At 41.5% G+C, this 12,587-nt stretch overlaps 1 protein-coding gene across 10 annotated transcripts in view; it reads right to left on the reverse strand.

The window, feature by feature from the left end:
* PLA2G4A (phospholipase A2 group IVA) overlaps positions 1-12,587 on the reverse strand; it is a 118,052-nt gene that overhangs the window by 60,065 nt on the left and 45,400 nt on the right. For 3 of the 10 annotated variants that reach the window (XM_056523618.1, XM_056523620.1, XM_056523619.1), the window contains exons 2-5: positions 12,079-12,182; positions 3,627-3,708; positions 1,939-2,087; positions 943-1,056 (exon numbers count right to left, since the gene is read on the reverse strand). In XM_056523618.1, coding sequence (XP_056379593.1) covers positions 943-1,056; positions 1,939-2,087; positions 3,627-3,708; positions 12,079-12,111 — 378 coding nt within the window. In that variant the 5' untranslated portion in view covers positions 12,112-12,182. Of the gene's footprint in view, positions 1-942; positions 1,057-1,938; positions 2,088-3,626; positions 3,709-3,839; positions 4,092-7,995; positions 8,080-8,159; positions 8,253-8,303; positions 8,313-8,449; positions 8,485-8,738; positions 8,758-9,018; positions 9,310-10,154; positions 10,250-12,078; positions 12,183-12,587 lie in introns of those variants that run through there. The other 7 variants (XM_056523616.1, XM_056523617.1, XM_056523615.1 and 4 more) reach the window with 7 other exon arrangements.

Raw genomic sequence — 12,587 nt, forward strand, 5'->3', positions numbered from 1 at the left:
GGTGTTCCTAGCTTCCCCACTGTGTAAAGGTATGTAGACCTGTCGATCAAACTGAGGTGGAGGTGAGGAGAAGCGGTCAGGGACCGCCCAGATGACACTTCACCCTATGTCCTGGTTTGGTTCTAAACTATATTTTCTCTCATCAGAGTGAAACATAGTTGTTGGTAAGAAGGGAACCTGTTGTTGGGGCAGTATAAATGTCATTAAAGGGGTATTCCGGCCAAATACATCTTATCCCCTATCCAAAGGATAGGCAATAAGATGTCTGATCGCAGGGGTCCTGCCATTGGGGACCCCCAGGATCTCCCTGCTGCACCCGGCATTCGTTTAGAGCGTTGAGTGCAGCGCCGGAGACTAGTGAAGTCACGGTCACGACACAATTGCGACGTCACGACCACGCCCCCTCAATGCAAGTCTATGGGAGGGGCCGTGACTGCATAGACTTGCATTGAGGGGGCCTGGCTGTGACTGTAACGTCACAAGCCTCCGCCCCGCATCGCCAGTCATATGGCACGGAGCGAAGTTCGCTTTGTGCCCCAGGTGTGGGACCCCCGCGATCAGACATCTTATCCCCTACCCTTTTCATAGGGGATAAGATGTCTAGGGGCGGAGTACCCCTTTAAAGACTCTCCTTGATGATCTGTTGTGCACTAGATATTTTCTGTTACTCCTATGCTTGTTTTTTTTTTTTTTTTCTTTATGGTTAAAATAAGGAATTCTGAAGCCTCTCAGTATTTCTCTAGTAATTTAATATCGTGGGGAACAGACGTAGAATGTACAGTATGTAGCTAAATACTGCAGATTTTTAGATGTAATAGAATCCGACAGTTTCTGAACACTGGTGTATGTTTATGACTAGAGTATGAGGGTAGATTCACAGGTATGACTTCAACCCCACTGATCATTGTGATAACAAAGATCATTAACCAGTAGTCACGTTACCTTATTAAAAGTAAAAGGGACCTCTTTTTTCTCTCCGGGCTTCAGTGATGTGATCTTGAATGTTGTTGTGCCCAAAGTTTCATCCATCACATAATTGGCATCCATTAGGTTCACCTAGGAAGAACAAAAACAACCCCAAGTAAGAAAACTGGTTCAGAAAGTATTGGGCTTACTAGATATTAATGGTAAATAAGAACTATACTTGGAAAGCAGAAGCAAAACACAGAGAAAGAGAACATTTTTTGAAATTAAATAAATAAAATAAATAAATAAAGTAAGATTAAAGGGGTACTCCCCTGCTCAGCGTTTGGAACAAACTGTTCTGAACACTGGAGCCGGCGCTGGGAGCTCGTGACATAGCCCCGCCCCCTCATGTTGTCACGCCCCACATGACATTCCATGAAAAAAACTTTTTTTTTCACATCAACTAGCTCCAGAAAGTTAAACAGATTTGTTAATTACTTCTATTTAAAAAATATTAATCCTTCCAGTACTTATCAGTCACTAAAGTTGAGTTGTTCTTTTATGTCTGACCACAGTGCTCTCTGCTGACACCACTGTCTGTCTCAGGAACTGTCCAGAGTAACAGCAAATCCCCATAGCAAACCTCTCTTGCTCTGGACAGTTCCTGAGACAGACAGAAAAGAATAACTCAACTTCAGCAGCTGATAAGTACTGGAAGGATTAAGATTTTTAATAGAAGTAATTTACAAATCTGTTTAACTTTCTGGAGCCAGTTGATATGAAAAAAAAATGTTTTTTCATGGAATACCTCTTTAAACAAATGATATTATATGAAAACAAATGACTTGTCTTAAACTATACAAGGTAGGAGTTCCATTCGTGAGTTGTGGATATTCCAGCACCTACTGACACAGACTTTTTGAGTCATTTCATGGTTACGTGCAGGAACATGCAGATGCCAGAAGAGAGGAGCTCAGCCACGTGCAGCCTTTTTATGTAGAATTATCTACTAAGACAGAACGTTCACCATACCTCCAAAATATTATCCTGGTTGGGATCCAAAATAAATTCAAAAGACTCGTTCCATACTGGATTAATATCATTGTTTATATGTTTTGTTCTCTTTCTGCCATCTGGGGCTAATGCTATATAAAGCTCCACGTAAGGGTCAGGTGTGTCAACTGTGAAATGAAAGAATAATGATCAAAGTATTTATGAAGGTAAGTTCAAGTTCTATAGTCCCAGTATAGGTTTACCATTGTGTTTAATTTAGAAGTAGTCATTTATCTTAAATTAACTTATTTAACCCCTTAACGACCAAGGACGTATATTTACGTCCTTGGCCGGCTCCCGTCATATTGGTTCAGTCCCGGCATGTATCTGAAGCCGGGACCCAGGGCTCTTAGCGCGCGATAGCGATCGCGGTGCCACATGCTATTAACCCTTTAGACGTGGCGTTCAAAGTTGAACGCCGTGTCTGAAACGAAAGTGAAAGCTGCCCGGCTGCTCAGTGGGGCTGATCGGGACCACCGCAGTGAAAATGCGGTGTTCCGATCAGCTGGGACACGAGCGGAGGTCCTCTTACCTTCCTCCGGCGCGTCCCTTCGGCGATTGATTGCTCCAAGCCTGAGATGCAGGCTTGAGCAATCGACCGCCGATAACACTGATCTTTGCAAAGCTATGGCTTTGCAGTGAACAGTGCTGGCAATCAGTGTGTGCAGTGTTATAGCCCCCTATGGGAGCTATAACACTGCAAAAAAAAAGTGTAAAAAAAAAAGTTAATAAATGTGATTTAACCCTTTCCTTAATAAAAGTTCAAATCACCCCCCTTTTCCCATAAAAAAAACACCATGTAAATAAAAAAATATATAAACATATGTGGTATCGCCGCGTGCGTAAATGTCCGAACTATAAAAATATATCATTAAGTAAACCTTACGGTCAATTGCGTACGCGCAAAAAAATTCCAAAGTCCAAAATAACATATTCTTGGTCGCTTTTTATATCATGAAAAAATGAATAAAGAGCGATCAAAAAGTCCGATCAATACAAAAATGGTACCGCAAAAAATTATCCCTCATACCGCCCCAAACGCAGAAAAATAAAAAAGTTATAGGGGTCAGAAGATGACAATTTTAAACGTATAAATTTCCGTGCATGAAGTTATGCTTTTTTCCCAAAGTACGACAAAATCATACCTATATAAGTAGGGGATCATTTTAATCGTATGGACCTACAGAATAAAGATCAGGTGCCATTTTTACTGAAAAATGTACTGTATAGAAACGGAAGCCCCCAAAAGTTACAAAATAGCGTTTTTTCTTCAATTTCGTAGCACAATGATTTTTTTTTCCGTTTCGCTGTAGATTTTTGGGTAAAATGACTAATGTCACTGCAAAGTAGAATTGGTGGCGCAAAAAATAAACCATCATATGGATTTTTAGGTGCAAAATTGAAAGGGTTATGATTTTTAAAAGGTAAGGAGGAAAAAACGAAAGTGCAAAAACCGAAAAACCCTCAGTCCTTAAGGGGTTAAGCTTGTACAATGTACCAAGAGACAGCCTGGGTTGTGTATCTGCAAGCTGAGACAGTCTATCCCCTGAGTAAGATCTACTTTGTTCCTATAAGGTAAATCAAGGCTTCCCTCTTATCTCTCACCACCCATAAGGCTCAGAGCAGTTGTCCTTTTATGTGAATAGAAGTGCATAAATCTTACTTACGCATATCACCGAAGGTTCCTTTGGTAACATTTGTGGCTCTTAGGACAGTTACGGTAAATCTGTGGGAATACTGATGTTCGACCTGAGGGGGTGGAAAAGTTGGAAAAAAAAGGTTAAAAAAATAAAATTTTTGTTTTTCTTTTTTAAAGGACTTTTAGGCCACTTTCACCAATGTGTATTCTGTCCCAGTGTCTCAGTCCAACCTTTACTGACCTGAGCGCACAGCATCCAAGGATGCAGTAAGTTTGGGCCATTAAACCCAAGTTGGAACACTTGGCCATACAGAAGAAAAAATCAGCTGTAATATGCTCTTGAAAGACTGGCCTTTTTTTATTACTATCTATGCATTAAATGGGCCCCGAATTCTATAAAAACAATTAAGCCTATCTGATACAGCGCCGATCCCTTGTACAAGATCCAATCAGCTAACTGGTCTTTCTAGACAACCCGATGGCTCGTGACTGCTGTAACCAATTAGTGGCCTCAGTGGTCATGTTTCATATTCCTAACAACACAGCAAGTGCTGAGGGGGGTGTGTCCAGCCTCATCCAATCATAGCTCCTCTCACACTTAACTGCCATATGCTGTTGGTTGGACACACCCCCCTCAGCACTCCAGGCTACACTTCCTGTGTTTGGACTTCGGTCCTAAGTCTGTGTATGAAATGGGGGAAAATGTGCTCTTGAGCTTTTTTAAGCACAAATAAAACATAGAAAACTTAATTTTTTTAAACAAAGTATATTAGAAATATTTTTTAATTGCCATAAGGAGTGCAATAGCAAAAATTATTTTTAATGAGAGTTACCATTTAAGGACCAAGCCCATTTTGACCAGAGCATTTTTTTGCATATCTGACCACTGTCACTTTAAGCATTAATAATTCTGGGATGCTTTTACTTATGAATTTGATTCCGAGATTGACTTTTTCGTGACATATTTTATTTTATCATAGTGGTAAATTTTTGACAATACTTGCATCATTTATTGATGAAAAATTCAAAAATTTCTTGCAAAAATTGAAAATTTAGCATTTTTCTAACTTTGAAGCTCTCTGCTTGCGAGGAAAATAGACATTCCAAATAAATTATAAATTGATTCACATATACAATATGTCTACTTTATGTTTGCATCCTAAAGTTGACATGTTTTAACTTTTGGAAGACATCAGAGGGCTTCAAAGTTCAGCAGCAATTTTCCTATTTTTCACAAAATTTTCCTAAATCTGAATTTTTCAGGGACAAGTTCAGATTTGAAGTAGATTTGGGAGCCTTCATATTAGAAATACCCCATAAATGACCCCATTATATAAACTGCACCCCTCAAAGTATACAAAATGATATTCAAAATGTTTATTAACCCTTTAGGTGTTTCACAGGAATAGCAGAAAATTCTAAATCTTAATTTTCTTTTACACTCACATGTTCTTGAAGACCCAGCTTTTGATTTTTTACAAGGGGTAAAAAGAGAAAAAGCCCCCCAAAATGTGTAACCCAATTTCTCTCGAGTAAGGAAATACCTCATATGTGAACATAAAGTGCTCTGTGGGTGCACTAGAGGGCTCAGAAGCGAAGGAGCAACAATGGGATTTTGTGGAGAGTGAATTTTGCTGAAATGGTTTTTAGGGGGAATGTCGCATTTAGGTTCCATAACAGCAAAAAAAAAAAAAAAAAAACACATGCATACTATTTTGGAAACTACATCCCTCAAGGAACGTAACAAGGGGTACAGTGAGCCTTAACACTCCACAGGTGTTTGACGACTTTTCGTTAAAGTCGGATGTGTAAATTAATTTTCTTTTTCTTTCACTAAAATGCATTTTTTTCTCCAAATTTACCATTTTTACAAGAGGTAATAGGAGAAAATGTCCCCCTAAATTTGTAACCCCATCTCTTCTGAGTATGGAAATACCCCATATGTGGACGTCAAGTGCTCTGCTGGCACACTACAATGCTCAGAAGAGAAGAAGCCACATTTGGATTTTTGAAAGCAAATTTAGCTGAAATGGTTTTTGGGGGGCATGTCACATTTAGGAAGCCCTTATGGTACCATAATTGTGTTTATGTCAGGACCGTTGTAACGATCAGCCACTCCTGTGCAAATCACCTCAAATGTACATGGCACTCTCACTCCTGAGCCTTGTTGTGCGCCCGCAGAGCATTTTATGTCCACATATGGGGTATTTCCGTGCTCTGGAGAAATTGTGTTACAAATTTTGTGGGTCTTTTTTTTCCTTTAACTTCTTGAGAAAATGAAAAGTATGGGGCAACACCAGCAAATAAGTGAAAAAATTTTAATTTTTTTTTTTACACTAACATGCTGGAGTAGACCTCACCTTTACCTTTTCATAACGGGTAAGAGGAGAAAAAGCCCCCCAAAATTTGTTAGGCAATTTCTCCCGAGTACGGAAACATGCATATTTGATGCCTAAATTAGGGATTTGCATAGGGGTGGACATAGGGGTATTATACACCAATGATTCCCAAACAGGGTGCTTGTTTTGCAACAGCTGGAGGCTTTGTTTTGGAAACAGTGCCAAACCAGATGTTTTTCATTTTTATTGGGGGGGGGGGGGGGACTGTGTAGGGGTATATGTATATGTAGTGTTTTGCGTAGTGTAGTGTTTTTAGGGTACATTCACACGGGCGGGGGTTCACAGCGAGTTTCCCGCTGGGAGTTTGAGCTGCAGCGGACAATTTTCTGCATCTTAAACTTGCAGTGAGGAACTCGCTATAAACCCCCACCCGTGTGAATGTACCCTGTGCTGTTTCAAAACTTCAACCCTCAACATGCAGTGAAAGCAGAAGGGCATGCTGGGACTTGTAGTTATGCAACAGCTGTAGGCATACTACTACAACTTCCAGCATGCCCTTTGCCTGTCCGTGCATGCTGGGGGTTGTAGTTATGCAACAGCTGGAGGCACACTGGATGCAAAAAACTGAGAGTTAGCTACTTAACTCAGTGTTTCCCAACCCGTGTGCCTCCTGCTGTTGCATGGTCTGTCAGTGCATGCTGGGAGTTATAGTTTTGCAACAGCTGGAGGCACAGGGGTTGGGAAACACAGAGTTAGGAAACAGACAATGTTTCCCAACCAGTGTGCCTCCAGTTGTTGCAAAACTATAACTCCCAGCATGCCCAGACAGCCGAAGGGTATGCTGGGAGTTGTAGTTTTGCAACAACTGGAGGAAAACAGTTTGGAGACCACTGTGTAGTGGTGTCCAAACTGTAGCCCTCCAGATGTTGCAAAACTTCAACTTCACGCATGCCCAGACTGCCCAGGCATGCTGGGAGTTGTAGTTCGGCAACATCTGAAGTGCCAGATGTTAAGGAACTACAACTCCCAGCATGCCTGGACTGTCTGGGCATGCTGAGAGTTATAGTTTTGCAACATCTGGAAGAGCACAGATTGGAGACCACTGGACAAAGGCTGTCTGGGCGTGCTTGGAGTTGTAGTTTGAAACTCCTAGAAGCAGCATTGAAGATCACTTTACAGCGATCTTCACTGCTGCCTCTGATGCTGACGCCACCGATGCCTAAACCACTTGCCTGCCGCTGGTCCCCGCTTCCTGCGCCGGTCCTCAGGTAAGTGCCGCCGGTCCTCTCCACCACTTGGCCCCCGCAGCTCTCGGGGTGATATTCCCCCACTCTGCCCGGACTTCTAGGGGCGGGGGATCTGAACTTTCACCCCCCCCCCCCAGTCAGCCGAGACACTGTGACTGGTCTACAGGGACCAATCACAGTGATCGCTGACCAGGACCATTCACAGATGGTCCTGAGATGGCTTGCAGAAGTTGTCTCCCACCGATAACATCGGGACTTCTGCTTGGTAACCCATGCGATGCCGCGCATCGCCGGGTTAACTGAACGACTTATATAAACGGCAGGATGCGCGAATTACCTGCATAACCCGACGTTTAAATAAGTCATTCTGCAGGAAGGTGTTAAATGGGCACAGTCAGATCCAAAAACCTTAAATGTTGTTACTGATGAAAACCTTTTGTAATATGGTTGTTTAAAAAAATTGAATATTGGATAAAGAAAATGGCTCCTGAAAATCCCACCACTAGAATCCCCATACATACTGGGACATTAACCAGTCCTGCAGCAGCATCAGGCTTGTCCATGAGTCATGGACAAGAGATGACACATGAACAAGGCTGCATGAGCAGAAACACCAATCACCTCCCACCACCATCACAAGGGAGGGGCACGCCCCCTACCACCATGCACCAATCAGCTCCCACCACCACAAGGAAGGGACACCCCCTGAGAGGATTTCCAAACACTGTGAGCTAATGAAAAGAGGTATTTTTAAAATAAATATCGGTGACAGAGACCTAAAAATTAAATGTACATGGTCAGGATTAGGTACCGAATAAGATATTCTTCTGTAGAGCTGTAGAGAGGGAAGAACGGTACTGCCAGACATCTTTGGAGACAGCTTATCTCCAGGAGACTAAAGGAAAGAATATAAGGTAAATCAAAGCTTCCCTCTCATGTCTCACCACCCATAAAGCTCAGGGCAGCTGTACCTACTGTGCGACACTACGGTTGTAAAACATTGGCTTAGACCAGTGGTCTCCAAATTGTGGCCCTCCAGCCTTTAGCTGTTCGGGCATGCTGGGAGTTGTGGTTTTGCCACAGCTGGAGGCACCCTAATTGGGGAACATTGGTTAAAACCAGTAATCTCTAAACGTTGACCCTTCGGATGTTGCAAAAACTACAACTCCCAGCATGCCCGGACAGCCGAAGGCTGTCCGGGCATCCTGGGAGTTATAGTTTTGCAACAGCTGGAGGCATCTTAATTGGGGAACATCGGCTTATACCAGTAATCTCTAAACAGTGACCCTCCAGAAGTTACAACACTACAACTCCCAACACTCCCATAGCAACCAATCAGATTGCTTCTTTCATTTTTAACAGAAATGAAAGTAGCATTCTGATTGGTTGCTAGGGGCAACTGTGCCACTCTACACAGGTTTTGATGAAAATGAGTGGGTTGGTACAGAGGCCTTTAATACAAATAAGACCAATAATATCTATATTAACATTTCTTTCCGGATTAAACTTGCTGTAAATGCTATTTAAAACTTTTTCGCCCACACTGGACCTCACCTATGAAGAGTCTGAAACCAATTGTGATTTTTTTTCTTTTTTTTTATTATTTTTTTTTCCATTCGCAGTTTAGGAAATTAAATGTGGAATCTGCCAGAAGCAACAAGTCTATTTTTTTTCCCCCCCTGTGATCGTTCTCATACATGAGATCAGTGCGTTTTATTATTATACCGCACAATACATTTTCCGCTATGATTCGTCTCATTCATGGTGGCATTTTTTATAGCTTTATAGAGGGCCGTGTATAAATAACACATTGTTTGTCTATGTAAATCCTTACCAGAGTATTAGGCAAACAATAAGTCAGTCCAATGAGTCAGCGGATACTCAATAGCTACTTTACTATAATGTAGGAAAAGGAATCAGGGTGGCGGGGTTAGACCGGTTCACCTTTTTTAAACATAGAAGCAGGGGCCTCCTTCATATATGTCCGACATCCGGCATTTTCTACAGCGTCGAAGGGAAACTGATGCTAGAACTGATCCCATACATTTCTATGGGACAGTCCACATTAATCCAGTGTCGCAGTTTGAATGCTGGATGGTTGGACCCGCCGCACCGGCGCCGAACAGGGAAGCGTGTTCAGAAACAATAGACGCCGGATGCTACACAACTGTTGACCACTGATGCGTGTGGTCATCTGTTGTGGTATCAGTTATGTCGGGATTTAGGCTGGGATTACGTATAACGGACATATGTAATACCAAATATAGAATGCGTTGGCAGGTAAGAACTCTTCAACCCATCTAGTCTGCCAAATATTCTGAATACTATGAATGGTCCCTGATCCTATCTTATATGAAGGATAGCCTTATGCCTATCCCTATCTTATATGAAGGATAGTCTTATGCCCATCCCTATTTTATATAAAGGATAGCCTTATGCCTATCCCTATTTTAAATAAAGGATAGTCTTATACCTATCACTATCTTATATGAAGGATAGTCTTATGTTATCCCTATCTTATGTGAAGGATAGACTTATGCCTAGCCCTATCTTATATGAAGGATAGCCTTATGCCTATCCCTATCTTATATGAAGGATAGCCTTATCCTTATCCCATTCATGCTTAAACTCCTTCACTGTATTTGCAGCAACCACTTCTACAGGAAGAAACTTCAAAGGGGCATCTTGTCTACCAGGATATATTTCTTTTTTTGTTCAACTTTTTAATTTCTCCTCTGGAATCTCTAGTAACAAAGACCCAGGACAAAAAAAACAGGATTTGGGGAAAGGGCTCAGCTAGTACTATGTGCAAAGAGTCAGCTTGAGCTGTGTACTTGCAAGTTAAGTAAGTCTGCCGGCTGAAGATAATCTACTGTGTTCCTACAAGGTAAATCAAGGCTTCCCTCTTATCTCACACCACCAATAAAGCTCAGGACAGCTGTCAATTAAGCGAATAGCAGTGTTACCTACATTTATATGTCCACAGTCCAGCAGTGTAATCTCTCCTCTCTCCCTGCCTTTAGCTTCTAAGCGGTAGTAGTTTAACCCTTTCATTGCTGCTGCTGTTTCTTGCTCACATGGCACCTTGCAAACCCAGTTTAACAGTAACCCTCCCCCCCCCCCCCACATGCCATCTATAGTATTGTACAGTGTACTTCATCACTCAGCACAGGGTCAGCTTTTTCAGAGCATTTCACCAGCATTATGTCATGACATACAGTAGCAGTAAGGGCTGAGTTGTTGTGCTGTGCTATGATTGGCTAGAGAGGTAAGGGGGGGAAGTAACTGTGTGTGTAACTGAAGTAACTGCCCTGGTCATGTCCTCTGAAGTGGGAAGAATGAGAAATAGATGTGTACCATGAAGGGGCTCAATAATGAGCCTAAAAATTAGAGTATAAAATATGTGGGTCAATGTTATGATATGTGAACTTAGCCTTAGATTGATTATTAGGGTCAGCAGAAAGGCATGAAAAGAGGAAGGTCTGATGTAATAAAAAGTGGTGCAATAAAGAGTAGCAGAAACTTCCTGAAGATTGGAGAATAGTTCGGGAAATAAAACGTTTGCATTTCTCCTCTCCTTACAATCATTCTCTGGTGTCCATGAAAACAAATGGATTCTGCAGAACCTAGATAGAGGTCATGTATGAAAAAAGGAAACATCTAGCCTTCATTGTTTGCATGGTTTCCTGAAACGTTTAATGGGTTTTAGCTTAGACCAGTGTTTCCCAAACAGGGTGCCTCCAGCTGTTGCAAAACTACAACTTCCAGGAAGCAGAGACAGCCAAATGCTGGCCAGGCATCTTGGGAGTTGTAGTTTTGCAACAGCTGGAGGCACCCTGGTTGGAAAAGTTTGGCTTAGACCAGTGGTCTCCAGACTGTCGCCCTCCAGAGGTTGCAAAACTACAGCTCCCAGCATGCCCAGACAGCCTTTGGCTGTCCGGGAATGCTGGGAATTGTAGTTTTGCAACAGCTGGACACACCCCAATTGTGGAATATTGGCTTATATCCCAGTGATCTCTATACTGTGACCCTCCAGATGCTAAAAAACTACAATTGTCTGGGCATGATGGGAGTTGTAGTTTTGCAGCAGTTGGAGGCACCCCAATTGGCTAACATTGGCATGCTACGAGTTGTAGTTTTGAAATATCTGGAGGGCCACAGTTTGGAGACCACTGCTGGTTTAGACAATTCAATACATTTTTTATTTATTTATTTAAATCTAGTGCATATTTTTGAAAACACATCCAATATTTCCTGTGTAATACAATCTACCAAGTCAGACAATAAGCTTCCTTGGTGTTTTTGTAAAACGTTTTATGAGACATTGAGGATCCATTCGCTCCCCTCCATGCACGTGCATTTCATTCCCTTATTTTCAGTGGTACTCCAGTAAAAGACATTTTTTTTTTCATATCAACTGGCTCCAGAAAGTTAAACAGATTTGTAAATGACTTCTATTAAAAAATATTATCCTTGCAGTACTTATCAGCTGCTAAAGTTGAGTTGTTCTTTTCTCTCTGACCATAGTGCTCTCTGCTCACATCACTCTCTGTCTCAGGAACTGTCCAGAGCAGGATAGGTTTGCTATGGGGATTTGCTCCTGCTCTGGACAGTTCTTGAGACAGAAAGAGATGTCAGCAGAGAGCACTGTGGTCAGACAGGAAAAACACAACTCAACTTCAGCAGCTGATAAGTACTGGAAGGATTAAGATTTTTTTAATAGAAGTAATTTACAAATCTGTTTAAACTTTCTGGAGCCAGTTGATCCCCAAAAAAGTTTTATTTTTTTTTTCACTGGAATACCCCTTTAATCCTTTACGTGGTTTTGTTTATGCAAACTTGAGTGAAACTGCATAGCAAAAGACTAAATGTAACACAAGAGAGACACACTTACTATTATATACTGATAAGGATCTATAGATGCCATGAGAAGGAACTTGTGACCGCAGTGTTACGCAGCGTTTTCTTCCTCCTTAAAATAGCACGAGATTGACAAATCTAAAGAAGCAAGAAGAGATGGAAAGTCAATGGGTTAGTACATGAAACCTTTACTTAGTCAATGGCCATGTGCTTCCATTCAATAGACAGGCATGCTGGGAGTTGTAGTTGTGCAACAGCTGGAGGCACCCCAATTGGGAAACATTGGCTTATAAAAGTAATCTCTAAACTGTGACCCTCCACACGTTGCAAAACTACAACTCCCAGAATGCTCAGGCGGCCAAAGGATATTCAATAATATATATATTATATATATATATATATATATATATATATATATATATATATATACATACACATACACACACAAAAAGTTAACCGCAGCACACAAGCGTATTAAAGCAAAAATAATGTGGTTTATTCCATGAACTCTTTGCTCATGGAATAGACCACATTTTTTTGTTT

The sequence above is a fragment of the Hyla sarda genome, chromosome 6 (genome assembly GCF_029499605.1).
Source record: "Hyla sarda isolate aHylSar1 chromosome 6, aHylSar1.hap1, whole genome shotgun sequence".
In the NCBI taxonomy this organism is placed as follows: Eukaryota; Metazoa; Chordata; class Amphibia; order Anura; family Hylidae; genus Hyla; species Hyla sarda.